Source organism: Homarus americanus, unplaced genomic scaffold (genome assembly GCF_018991925.1).
Source record: "Homarus americanus isolate GMGI-L3 unplaced genomic scaffold, GMGI_Hamer_2.0 scaffold44110, whole genome shotgun sequence".
NCBI lineage: Eukaryota > Metazoa > Arthropoda > Malacostraca > Decapoda > Nephropidae > Homarus > Homarus americanus.
In genome coordinates this window covers 497089-511705 of record NW_024719061.1, presented here as the reverse complement: position 1 = coordinate 511705, position 14617 = coordinate 497089, and the positions used below count along the sequence as shown (strand labels likewise).

At 41.1% G+C, this 14617-nt stretch overlaps 2 protein-coding genes across 2 annotated transcripts; both read right to left on the bottom strand.

Moving 5' to 3' along the window:
- Nucleotides 1-6060: 6060 nt before the first annotated feature.
- Nucleotides 6061-10422, bottom strand: LOC121859902 (homeobox protein 2-like). The gene is made up of 3 exons (XM_042356860.1): nt 9188-10422; nt 8855-9009; nt 6061-7946 (listed from the first exon to the last, which is right to left on the bottom strand). The coding sequence occupies exons 1-3, from the start codon at nt 10348-10350 to the stop codon at nt 7498-7500; spliced, it is 1767 nt and encodes a 588-aa protein (XP_042212794.1). The 5' UTR covers nt 10351-10422; the 3' UTR covers nt 6061-7497.
- A 121-nt stretch (nt 10423-10543) lies between these two features.
- Nucleotides 10544-14298, bottom strand: LOC121859896 (homeobox protein 2-like). The gene is made up of 5 exons (XM_042356853.1): nt 14018-14298; nt 13054-13276; nt 11752-12036; nt 10754-11487; nt 10544-10598 (listed from the first exon to the last, which is right to left on the bottom strand). Exons 1-5 carry the CDS (start codon nt 14296-14298, stop codon nt 10544-10546), a joined length of 1578 nt encoding a protein of 525 aa, XP_042212787.1.
- Nucleotides 14299-14617: the final 319 nt, after the last annotated feature.

Here is a 14617-nt window from a genome sequence, read left to right as displayed (position 1 = left end):
CCTTCTCTCCTTTATTGTCAATCACACTTTCCCCTCTTCTTTCTTTTTAAGCCGAACTTTTAGCCAATTTTCAGCAACTACAATACCCTGACCGCTATGGGTGGGGGGAGGGGGGGGATATATTACTCAAGTCTATGTATGTCTGTGGGAGTGGACACTTATGCTGTGTATCTACCAATAGTGGAAACTTGTTGTATACATTCAATAGCATATAAAGTATTCCATCAACGTATTTGGGGAAGACAAGACTATACCACTCAGAAATTATACAGCAAAACGTTGGGGGATGTCTGTTGTTATCGACTACTCGTTACAGTACACGTCTAAATTCACACATTTGTTCCGACTCGTGATCCAAGATAACCTAACCCTCCTCCCTCCCTTTGGCATACACTTCACCTACTCTTTCAAAACACTGACCTCTTCCAATTCATCTCTCTGACCCTGAACACCTTATAATAAGAGACAAGCGTCACCAGGCCACTCACTCAACACCCAAACACACGCGCACACACACACTGTAATTTCCGTGCCAACCTGTGTCGTTTCATAGCCTCCTAAGAGCTTGTGTAGTAATCTGAGCAGCAACTTACACACACAATTATACATATTATCTGTGTCTTAAATATTCAACTACTCTGCATGATGACTTAATTGCCCTATTCCCGGGCACCTCAGGTAGTCAGGTTAAGCAGTTGTCTCAGGCCAAGATGCCAAAGGGGACACTAAACACTGACAAGGCACTAAGTCTTGCGGACAACAAGAATCAGGTGAAGAGTCTAGTAAGTAGACTCTAGTTATTAAACAACGGCCAAACGAAGCAAGAATAAAGCAATAACGAAGAGGAGGAAGAGTTGGGTATTATTTGTGTCTTCCTAAACCCGTAATTAGGTGTAGGTTGGGGTCGGTAGGACGTGGTGCTTGGGGCAGGAAAAGGAGCAGATCCGTTTCTCCTCCTCCTGTGTGAGTGCGAATCTCCGGGGGTCACCATTTGTGGGGTTATGAGATATTGGTTCACACTCAGGATGGGATGGAGAAAGAAAATTCACAATGTGCTCTCTGTATACATATTGTATTGGATGTACAATGCAGCTTGGTGCTGGGGGGTGGCAGCGTGAGTCCAAGCGTGGTGTAGAGAGAGCTGGTTGGTGAGGGTGCTCAGAGGAGAAGACGCAGCTTGTAGGGCGGCATAGTCACCGGCGGGAGCCGCCAAGAAGGAGTGGAGGAGGAGGTGTTGCTTGCTGGTGGCTGTAGGTAGAAAGAGGGAGGTCACCACGAGGTGAGGTCTTATATAGCGAAGGTAGACGTGGCTTGATAGTTGACCTCAGTTATGTTAGGCGGCGCTGGTTGCCGACCTTGACCACGAGGCGCAGGCTGGGGAATTCGAGAGTCGGCTAGTCAGCGACAATGGTGGTTGTAGGGAAGGAATCCACTACAACGTCAATAAACTCCTGCCATCGACTGACACCCAGACGAAGGCTTCAGGTCTATGCATTCAGAACCTCATCACTTTGTATGGCACTATTGGCTGCTGAAGTGGGGGAGCTAATAACCTTTTCTGTCTACTCGGACGTACTTGTGTGTATGTGTGTTCCAAAGATTACACACACACACACACACACACACACCAGAAAAATCTCACCAATCAATGTCAATCACCAAATCGACCAGTCATTTTCAGGTACACAATCAGGGGACCTATACCCATCACATCAACTAGCTTACACGGACAGAAAGCAGGGAAGGAGGTCGAATACCTGCTGGACCAGGCCATACAAAGTTGCAGTTAATGGGCCTCTCTCTCTCTCTCTCTTCTCCCACCAAAACCAGAAGGGGAGTACAGTATAGGTTCTGTACTGACTATCTTCGGGGTAATGCCTTTGATAGGCTATCTGGTAGACTCTGTAGGTACAGCTACATCTGTTTAATGATAGATTTACAGAAGGGTTACTACCAGATAGAGCTTACAGAGAGGGCTAAGGAGGTTTCTGCATTTGTGACCCTGTATGGACTTTTTTAGTAAGAGCTAATGCCATTTGGAATGTACAGTATATAGCTCCAGCCACATTTCTGAGGCTGATGAATTCTACTGTCCAGGGTCCAGATGGGACTTTTACTTGTCTGAATAACCTGCTTGTTATTTCAGACACTTGGGAGGTACACCTACAAGACCTGTTCGAGTGGCTGAATAAAGTAGGGCTCGTTGTCATCCTGGCCAAATTCAGCTTTGGCCAGGGCACAGTAACCTACCTTGGGCATGTGATCGACCAAGGATGAACCCGATCAAAATTTACAAACGTGGACGCCATCCTACACTTCCCTCGTCCCACGACAAGGAAGACCCAACAGCACTTTTTGGGAATGGCCGGGTTCAACTGTAGGTTCTGCCCCAGCTTCTCTTCCATTGCTGCTCCTCTAACGGTTCTCGCCAGCTCCAAAGTCCCTTTCAGGTTCTCCTCTGCTGTGGGGAGGATTCGGAAACGTTTGATTAAAAAAAATTATTTTGTGTGTGTCTAGATACTGAAGAATAACTTTAGTTGTAAAATAAGTTAACTATAATTGACATACCCTATTTCTCACCCCTTGTCTATTGTTATAACCTTGTATGTGGGGATTTGAGGATACCAAGAAATGGTGAAAGTTCTCTTTTTAAAAGTGCTTAAGTTTAGGCAACTGTGAGCAAAAAGAATAATGGGCAAGGACTGATGTAAAGGTCAGAAGCGTGGACACTTGCAGCAGACACCAGAAACAGGATGGAGGCCTTAGAAATGTGTCATAGGCAAATGCAAAGAATAAGCTACACTGAGTAAAATATTTGTTTTTTCATGTTTAGCACAAAACTTCAAGAAAAATATTTGAAATGTATAGAAAAAAAAATTTGATACTTTGGTCATATAATTAGGGATGAGTGAATAATAACAAGTATTAGTGGGCAAAGTTGAGGGTAGGAGGTCCATGGGAAGGCAGAGACTGGGATAGATGAATTAAATTAAAAACTGGGTCTGCAGAGAGATACATAACCTTAGAGGATTGGTAAAAACAGCCCGAGAGCATTTAAGAGTGGAGGACTGTGGTCATCAACCCACCAGATATGAGGGCGATACTCTGAACTCAAGACATTTACCTTTAAATGTCTTAGGGGGGCTATGGCTACTTCTCCACATGTTACCTGTTCCCTTGTCTGCCTCTTGAGTCTGTTTTTGTTTTGTCGACCGGGCATACCTCAGTCCAAAGACAATTGGCCTAATTCTCTGGCGGATAATATGAAACTCCATAACAAACTGTTCACACTTTCTCATAAATGTGCAAGAAAGGGATTTTTTACATACCAGTAAATGAAACAAAAGATTTAATGAGGTTAAGAGCTTCCAAACTTTGAATTACCTTTGTACCAACTACCACCAGTATAAGTGTAAGCAGAAGCTGCCCATGGAAGCCCTACTAAAAACATGAAGTACAGTACACCAAAACTATCAATACTGTACTCTCAATGTGTTGTTTTCTTATTCAAAGTAATGTAATCAATAACACTCACACGATATGATATGCTTTTACTTACTTTTAGCTTTTATCCTCTTCACGACTGATCGGCTCATTAGCCTCTTGGTCAGTTGGTCACATCTCTGTTAGTGTTACGCACTCTTGGCAAGTACTGGCTCCTAAATAGACAGGCTAGAAGAGTCATGCAACTTAATTAACAATTCTGAACAATGAAAAACATTGAAAATTTTTAAGCAAGAGCGAGTGTCATCTCTTCACAATTTTCACTTTCACTTATTAGTATACTGTACTGTATAAAATTTTAAATTAAGTTCTCAAGCAACTTTTCTATACCATTGTCTCTTATATTTGAAGTTTTAGACATTTTAATCTTTATGTCAGTGCTACTACGATAAAATCTAGTTAAATATCATCTCTGCTCAGAAGAAGAAAAATTAGTCGGCACTAAATCTCTTGCACACTATACTATGTGTCTAGCCGGTTATATGTGCATCCTATACTGTACTACTGATATCAGCAACCCTAAAAAATAATGTACAGTATTATTTTAAAAAACTTGACCGGAAAGAGGGTGAAAAAAATCTGGCCAGTCTTCCAGTGAAAAACATACAGTGCAGTAAAAACTTTGCCAAAGCTGCTCAAAATATTGTTTCAAAAATTTAACATGGACTTCCACACCCTCATCCACTCTTTTAAACAATGACAAATGGGACATTTGAAGTTTAAATCACACACAATATTTTTTTTTTTATTGAAGCATTTGAAGACAACAGCCTTCTTAGTTAGACAAATGAGGAATATAACAAAAATTAGCAACAATAACAGAAGTTACCTACAGTAGGTATCATCTAAGAGTGCATAAAACAGTCATTTAACTTCTATACTGTATATTACACACATATATTTTACCTGTACTGTATATATAAAAAGATTATAAGATCGGGTTTATTCACAGTTTCAAGGCAAGTCAACATTATGTATAATGAAAATAGATTTGCTTGATCAATACATGTTTTGACTAGCCTACAAAATGCCAAAGTAATACTTCATGAAATACAGTATCTTTCAATACTGAAAATTACAACCTTAATATCACAAAACTTATGCATTAAACAACCACAGGTCTCTCTCTCGCTGCCAAGAATATGTCAGTTACCAGAAGACTAATAATCCAAACAGATATTTGTACGAGAATACAGAATTGCATAACATTTAAATGGGAAATACAGGTAAATGATTAAGTCTAAAAAGTGCCATATACAACAGTTGATCAGGTTACTGTCTCGGATAATCTCTGCTGACTTTTGGTTTTCTTAGTAATCCTAAAAAATTACTGTACTGTACAGTACTGCATTTTATATTCTAATAATTTGTACAGTTAGATTTTTCATGAGAAAATTTATTAATCACCTGCAAGTAATTCGATATAAAAAAATTTAATTTGCTTACGAGGCGTTCGCGAGTCACTTGGTATCCACTATCCGATCAACTCCTACATAATGGACATTAAGGAAGTTAAAGAAGGCAGAGCTCAATCGAGAAGTCAACTGTGATGGATAATTTGTTCTTCTGTTCCGTTATATAATTAGGTGACATGATTTAATTTAAGGACTTTCTAATACAAGAATGACTGTGGTAGCATGATAACAAACATAAGCAACACTATGAAAGTAAATATGGCTCATGATTTTTTCTCTTTTTTTTTTAGATAAAATCTTCCTTAGAACCTACTAAAAGTAGCATATGTAACTAACACATGATGTTACTAAATGAGCAGCGCAGAGCCAGAATGGAATAAGCGCCATGACCAGCCAAATAGGTTTTCTTTGTGAAATGCAGAGTTCATTGTAGTGGACGTCTCCCCTACAAACTGCGTAGCTGCACACCACCTGCTACCGTCTTCCCTAGCAACCAAGCGTATCCACATTCCAATGCCCGCCATACCCTAGCAACCGAGCCAAAAGGCCGGCGACTTCTCGGGTTTTCCCAACATGACTCATAGCGGCTGCTGGGTATATAAGCTCTGTCTCTCCATTGAGATTCATTCTGACCATTCTTCTTGAACAAGCAACACCTCCTCCTCCGCCGCTGCCTGGCTGCTGATCGCTTCTCCTCGCCTGCCTGGCAGCCCTCGCTCCCGCCAGCGAGCATGGCGACCCACCAGCCGTCCTCTGAGCTTCCTCACCAACCAACTCTCATTCTGCCCATTTTCCTGAACAAGCAACATCTCCTCCAGCAAGCTCCTAGCTGTCCAGCATTCATTCAATCAGGAGGCCAGCAACAGGCAACATCTTCTCTAACGAATCTCCTGCACATCGACCTCCTACAACACGCTACTCACCGAACGTCTTCTACTGAGCAGCCCCTCACCACACGGCATCTCCAGCACCAGACTGTCTCTCATATAACTTATATATTATACAAGAAAACCACATTAGAGTTTCCTTCCATCCTGAGTGCTAGACAACATTAATATCACAACACCCCTACATCATTCTTACCCCATGTCGTGGGTTGTGTTAGGTCTACTCACCCTACCCTACCCCAATGTTTGTTTATGGGTTTGTTTGTCTGGGGGGGGGGGAGAAATCAGAAATTGTTGCATTGTTTTTCGTCTCATGCCCCCCCAAACGACATTTTACCCAGTGGGCCCTAGACCATGGGTTAGTGAAGACCTCCTGCTCCGTAGACTAAGAACAGGGGGTCATACAGTCCTATCACGACACCATCCAGAGACTGTCAGTGCTAGGAGGCTATGTGTGCAAAAACCCCAAGATTTTAGTTATGTCTAGAGAAATAAGTTAATAAATCCAGCAAAGAAAAGTGATCACTGGTAAAGGCCTGTTTGCTACAAGAACACTCCAGGCCGGCCTAGTAAATCTAAACGGTTAATTCTCCAGGTTGACAAACTCCCCCCATATAAAATTACTGTATTGTGGCGTGAATGTGAATGACTCGCCTACCCAAGCAAATTGTAAGTCAGTGTATGGAACCTTGCCAAATAAATGTAAGTACAATTACCTGCCCATATCTGTGATCCCTATCTTATGATCACTAAAAGTATCGACTAATTGATTATGACAAAGTATAATCAATGACTTAGATGGATGTTGGAAATTAATGGAATTCATTCAATCATCATTTATCAACTATACAACACATTGAATGCCGGAAGTGAAGTAAAATTCTACGTAGTGATACACCATAATCTCCTGGGTGAGTAACCAGTGTAAAGGTATCTGAACTCTACGGCAAGAAAAACAAATTCCTGCATTTGTATCGTGACACTCCTTTCAGGTATATGTGGTGGACATCTCTTTATGACACTGCATTAATGGTTGACAATCCATTATTAGAATTATGTCGACGCGACCTTTGTATAGCCCAACTTTGGATGTGATTTCCTTGCTTTTTAAAAAATGGCTCTTATCCCATTCTGGCACTGTTACTCAAAATAACCTGCTTCTTTTAACACATAAAATACACTTCCAGAATCAGATACCTATCCTGTCAATACACTTATGTTAAGGACCAAAAATAACGCTTATCATAAAATCCTATCATATTTTGTACAAAAATATCATAATTCATGCCAAGTTACAATGCCTAGAGGTTTTTTTTTAATACAAAATATGTTGAATTTGGAAAACATATTTTTTGTATTTTAAAATTAAACTCATTATTTCACACTATTACTGTAAATTCTATTCCACAAAATTACTGATCAGCAGAAGTGAGTCCCTCTTATTTCAGATTAGCTTACTTTAACATTTTCATTTGTAACCTCTCCCTCAGCACAGCTACACATGCTTGACCCACTCAAACATACAATTTGGGAATTGTATAAAACATTTCTGTCAAATAATTCCCCATATTAAGAGAGCAGAAGGGTGTGAAACATTGAATCTATCTCATAAAAACTTCTAATGAAGCTGTTAGCAAGACCTGCAAATGAGGATAGATACAGAAAATTTGACTGAAAATTAAAATGATTTTTTAGTTAGTATTATCCTCGTCTGTCTTGTGCCAGCAGGGAGTTGGCAGCTGCTCAGGAAAGTTTTCGTCAGAAGTTGGTGTAGTTGAGGGGGAGTCTGTGGCAGTCTGCCCTGGCTCTGCTTCTCCATAACCCACATCATCATAATCGTCATAATCATAATAATCATAGTACTCGTAGTCGTTTGTGTCGCTGTACTCATAAGGGGGCGATGCAGGAGGTCGTCTACGTCCTGGAGAGGAGGAGTTGCTTCCCCCATTGACAGCATTATGGAGATCTATAACAGATGTTACTTCATCGTCAAAGACAAAGCGCTGATGGGGAGGCAAGTTGACATTGAGCTCCCGCAGGCCTTGTTCTATGGCCTGGAGCAGCATGGGGCCCTCTTCAACGTCAAACAGTTCAATCTCTACCTCGCCATGAGTGTCAGTAGTATCCTCCTTTTCCTTTCCTGATGAGAAAATTTATGGTGTTTGTAAGTGAAGGCCTGAAGAGATTAGGTATTCACAGCAGAGAGCACAGTGAAGGGTGGAAGGAGGTGAGGAATGACATATAAATGGTGTACAATTGTGGAGGTGTATATAGGCTAAGTGAAGGACATTTTGATGAATATGTTTAATGCTTTAACTAATGTGAAGAGTGAGTGTGTGGTTGTGACTTATGTGGAAGGTGTTTGGAGGGCAGTGACTGAAGTGGGATATGTATGGAAAGGTATTACAGTATTAATGTAAAAGTGATTAAGGTTGTGACTCATGAACAGGGTGTGTGTGGGAGGCTACACCAGGTGTTAAAGGTGTGAAATACTGTGATTAGAGTGAAGAGTATAGAAGGATGTCAATATTAAAGAACCAATGTGAAGGTAGTGTAAGGAATCATTATGTTGAAGAATTGTGGAGGCTGGGTGGTGAGTTGTAAACAAAGGGGGAAATAAATGTTTTAAGGAGGCTAGTGTGTCCCACAATGGAGGACAAAGTATTAAACATACTGTATATCGCTTTTTATATAAATTGAATTGAATAATTTACCCTGATGCTGTACCCGCAAGCAGCTCTTGTGCCTCCCATCCAAGCCATTATTGATATACGTAATAGCAAAAGAAACAGTCATAATGTGATCTTGTATATATCTATTAACCCAGCTTAAAATTCTCATGTTTTTGGATAATCAATTATAACGACAGACAGGTAACTAGATCCAAAAATTTATAAAGAAGAAAAAACTCACAAATTAACCAAATGTACAGAACATTCTTACATATAAAGTTACTCTTCTGTCATTCAAATGTTTATACTTTTAATTATATGCCTACTGGATTATGCACGGCTTTGTTACCTGAAATATACAGTCTTCGTCACTAACCTGGAATGACTTGTACTTGGGCCTGAGGTTTGTGTGTTCGTGCCTTGTTCATGACGGCCTTGTAAATATCAAGAGGACTCAGCTGTCCTGTGAGAGGAATTTCCAGAGATACCGCACCGGTTCGACCACTTGCAATAGCCTCCGAGCTTGAGATCCTAAAAAAGAAGATTAAGTTTCATCCTTTATCACAGGTGGTCATCGATAACTCAAGATAAAGAATTCTGGGGCTGACTTATTGTTAATCTGATACGTTTTAAAAATGAACACATCAAGATATAATGGTATTTAATTAACAATACACACATTTCAGGACAAGAAGTATATTGGCCTCACCCTTGTCTTCTGTTTATAGTCGGCATCTTAGAAAACAAGTTGAGGTGAAGGATAATTTCATGTTTATTGGCTTCATCTTCTGGAGTAAATCTTCCTCCGTGGTTATAGCCATCATTATTATTATTATTACTGTTGTATTCATTGTTGGACTTGTAATTTGGGAAGTGTAAGCTTGTCTGGAAGGGTCTCTTATTGTTTGAGGTTCTTGAGGAATCATCCATAGGGTACACATCCAGCATGATGTTGAAGGCCTTGGATCTGCTTGAACCTGGATCATAAGTGTTCTTGACTGGGGGGATGGAGCTACTTTCACCATTGTTGTACAAGTTGAAACCTCCATTGCTGAAGCTGTTGCCACCGTTGTTGTAGGAGTTATCACCATCGCTGTAGCTATTACCATCATTATTGAAGTTACCACCATTGCTGTAGCTGTTACCACCACTATTAAAGTTACCACCATTACTGAAGCTGTTGCCACCGTTGTTGTAGGAGTTATCACCATCACTGTAGCTGTTACCACCACTATTAAAGTTACCACCATTGTTGTAGCTGTTACCACCATTGTTCGAGTTATCACCGTTGTTAAAGTTACCACCATTGCTGTAGCTGTTACCACCACTATTAAAGTTACCACCATTGTTATAGTTGTTGCCTCCATTATTGAAACTGTTGCCCCCATTAAAACGGTTGTCATTGTGATTATTATTTCCCCCATTAAAGTTATTGCCTCCTCCATTGTTAAACCCATCCAAGCCACCGCCCCCACTCATAACGGTACCATCTCCACCTCCACCTCCATAACTTTCAATAAAATGATTTCCTCCACTATTAAAATTATTCCCATCATCACTGAAATCATTAACAGCAGTGATGAAATGAGTCTTTCCACTGTTGAAATTACTCTGTGGAGTATTTCTGAAGTCTCTGTTTCCTGTTCCCTTGATGTTAGTGTTGCCAAAAGGGTTGGGGCCAACTATATGGTCCTGGCTGCCGATAGTGAGACCAGGAGGTGGTCGCACTCTACCATCCTGACGCTCCTTATTATTCATGTAACTAATGATGTCCTGGATGCTGCCGGAGTCTGGTGGGTACTGAAAGTCCTTCGGTGGCTGATGTCTTGTGGGTTTTGGAGGTATTCGAGGTCTTCTGGGAACTAATGGCATACCCAGCGGCGGCGGTATTGGTGGGTGACGGTAGCGTGGGAATGCGCGGGGGCGTGGGGGTGGGCGGGGGCGTGTGGGTGGGCGGAGGCGTGGGCGTAGGGGTGGGCGGGGACGTGGTAAAGGCTTTGGTAGAGGACCAGACATCCTTGAGCTGGGACGTAACCGTGGACGCATGCGGCGATCTGGCAGTGTGTCAGGTCTTGGACCTCCCATTCCTCTGAGTACTGGTGGTCCCACTGGAGTGATGTCTTGGGGAGGATGGGACACAGATTTACCCAGTGGGGACATCAGAAATGATGGTTTTGTGGGCAACCTGCCAATTCTTGCTAGTCCAGACATGATCTCACCTGAACCACCCATGGGCTGTCCTCCTCCCTCACCCATGGTCCCCACAGTACTCCACCCATTCACTGTCCCAGGAGAGTTGCTGGGGCGATTCATAATCTCAAAGAGAGAGTTCCAGATATCCTGACCCGAGCTGGTTAATGGCGGAGTGTGCATTCCACTGTTAGTTCCTTGCCCATTATTGATGCCATTTATATTGTTCATCCTATTAGCACTGTTCAAACCATTCATGCTATTCATATTGTTCATACCATTATTCATACCATTATTGTTGAAACCACCATTCATGTCATTCAAATTATTCATACCATTCATGTTGTTCCTACCATTCATATTGTTCATGCCATTCATATTGTTCATGCCATTCATATTGTTCATGCCATTATTGTTCATGCCATTATTGTTCATATTATTCATGCCATTCATATTGTTCATTCCCTGACCATTACTCATTCCAGCTGAACTGTGTTGACCTGTAAAACTTCCTCCCACTGGATTTCCTAAGTTAATTGGGAGACGTTGCTGACTTTCAGACATCTTGAGAATATTTGCCATAGGGTTATTGTTCGAGATACTGGGGGACCGTTGAGGTAGTAAAGGAAGACTGCCAGGACCTCTTGGAGGCAGGCGGGGAGGGACCTGAGGACGAGGTGGAAGTGGACGTAAGGGTCTAAGCTGATGCTTCGGTGAGAGGACTGGAGGGTTGTTGTGTCCTCTTGGAATGGGTGGAGGAACAACTGGGATTTGGGGAATAATCCCGTTCTGCCCATGAGGGGGTCTTGGGAAAGGCATCTGAGGAAAAGAGGGCTGGGAGGGGTGTATTAGAGGGGGCATTCTGAGGTTTGGTCTTCCATTAGGTGGGGGGAAATTTCCACCACCCCCACCAGGCACGATCATCACAGGCACAAAGAGAGGATTAGAATGTGAAGGACTTCTGGTTTCTTCCTCCTCCTCCTCTTCTTCTTCCTCCTCCTCATCTTCCTCCTCATTGTTAAGAGGGACAGGAATATAAGCCACATAAGATCTTCCCTCAGCAACCGTCCGATTTTCTCCAACAAAATTTGTGTCAGTTTGTGTTGTTTCTCCTCCCTCTTTTTGCCTCATTGAAAATTCCCCCGCAGAAACATTTGAGTTATGACCCTCTGAGTCCTTAGAATCGATCATGTGAGAGTCCGATTCCAGACGTATTCCAAAATCAGGCTCTCGTCTCTTGATTTCTGGTTTTGATGTAGCATCTGTCACATTCTCCTGGCGCTGTAAGAGGTCTTCATTGCCAAATTCAAAGTTGAAGATATCTAGAGGTGAGGATTCTCCCATGATGGTGGTGATGATCACATAAAACTGTAGAGGACAGAAACAGCAATAAGTTATATGAATATAGAAATGGAAGACACTGAAACATATTATGATTTAAAATATTTTGACAAAGTGTCGAGCTGTCAGGGGGTTGAGGTGACCGACCACCATAAAACTTAAATATACTAAGCTCTACATAAACACCACAAATAGTTAGTCACTTAAAATAAGCTAAACATTAAGGTTAACAAAAACTTACCACAATATAAACTACCCAAAATAGGACATGGTGATCTCTTGTTGTGATGGTGTAGTACTGTGTTTATCAAGATACATGTGGTCGGTAATACCCCATAACTTCATGGTCAAGTGTTTGGAAATGATCAGGTCTTACAGTATGTATGGATGGATATGATAACATACGGACAAACAGATGAACAAAGGTAACACTACATGCCCCTTCCACATTCGTGGCGACCTTTAAAATACAAAAATAAAACAAAAATAAAGTAAATATGTACAAAACCTTTTAATTCCATTGACATTTTAAAACCCTGTTCCTAAAAGAAGGCAAAAAAATGTACCATTAACCTCAGAGAAAGATGAGGCCATCAGAATGTAGAATCTGTTGGTGTGATAGTACAGTCCTCACCTTCTATCGCCCAGCCTCACCATTAATACAATGACTTCTAAAGGAGCTCAGACGACTCAGGTTTTTGTAGTGCTCAACTTTCATGAGTCTTTGTAATTTACTAAATGGTACCATGGTTCCACATTTTCCCCATTAGTACTTAAAACTTGGATTTAAAAAATTTAATTTTACACGACGTCCTATAGGAACATAAACCCATGCACAATGAGAGTTTACTGAAGTGCATACGATGTTATATGTTTAATCAATACATCTACACAGTCTATACAGCACTAAATCGATGATTTACATTAAAACTGAGCATGAATGCTATATTTTTATCTAGTTCTGTAATATTAAAATGTGCTAAGCAGAGTATACATGTCACAAATAAAGTTTTTACACTGAAAATAAAGCAACTCGGTACTCACCACCATAACAAGGCCCATTGATATCAAGAACCCAGACATCAGCTTTGCTGCCTTACAAATTCTACTCCCTAGTGTCCTCTTCTTGAATTCCTCTTCTTCATGCTCCAGCATTGTTCCTCTCTCCAACATCTGTCTTCTGTTCTCATTCTCATTTGCTTCTCTGTGTCGCTGCGACAATAATATAGGATATGTGCTGCTGTTGCTACTGGTTTCCTCCAATGCCCTGTTGAAAATGTTGGCTTAAGAGATTACTTTAATCAAACCGGAAATTCATGACCCAGCATATTTGTCAAAGGCTGATATTCTTCTTTAGTTATTTGTCTATTATTCAGGTGTACATTCGAGTTCCTGGTTATCTCTGAGAAATCTATTGTATTATCAGAATTATAATGAATAGCCACACTCAAAGTTAAACATTATTACATTTACCTAACCTTGAAAAATATATAAAAATAAAAATAAATACAAAAATAAAATAGAAAATTATCAAAATTCTGTTTAAAGTACTGTATAAGAGTTGACCCTAGAACAACACAACAGCTTCGGTCATATGTCGCCGAATTAAATTAAAGGCTTAAGAGACTACAATAAAATAATGCAAGGTAAAAAACATAAAAAACACAAGTAATTAATAATATAGAACAGAGTCTATGAAGGACAACTCTGACAACTTGAACATTAGTTGGAAGAACAAAAATGCATGAATAAAAATTATTAAAGTAAATTTTCCATACAGTACCTTGTTTTGAATATCGAGGTTGATACAGTATACTGTATATTGTATTCCACAATTAAACGTCGTAGTGTAGTGTACAGTACTCTGTATTCCCAAAACTGGTCATTGAATTTTATAACGTACCTGTATTGATCGATTGTGGGGTAAAAGTAATATAGTACTCAATAAAATATTTCTTGATTTATTAGACCAAGGGTATTAAAGAGATGGAGAGAGAGGGCGACTCACCTATGTCTAGGAGCTGCACGGGGTGCCGTGGACCTGACGGGGGAGCAAGAGTTCCTCCTGCTACACCTGGAGTAAAAAGGTCCACTACTTCTGCTCCTTGAGGCGCTGGATTCATTCACGGAGGCCCTCACTTGGTCTCTGGAGGTTCTTGGGTGGTGTTCCCGTCGAGGCGAGTGCCTGCGAGTGGGGGAAGGTCGTCTTTGCGACCTGTGGTGACCCTCTGCAGCTCCAGGTCGCGAGGGCATTATTGGCACGGACTTGGATGACCTTGGCTGCACCATCGTTGACCTCACTGTCAAAGGAGGAGACATAACTATAAGCTCGCCAAGTTATCATGCAGAAGGAACATAAGGGAATACCTCTTCACACAGAGGCTGGTAAATCTATAGAACATTCTACCAGCCCAAGGTGTGGAATCTAAAGAACAGTACTGGGCTTCAAAATAGCCAGAGACAAAACTATCAAGAACAAAGGAGGGATCCCACACCGGACACTGACCTCCTTCCTTCGGCATGGTCACCTCTAGTGGGTGGCAGTTAGGTAAATATTAGCCTGATAGTCATTCATTTCACGAAAACAGTAATACATAGGACCCATTCT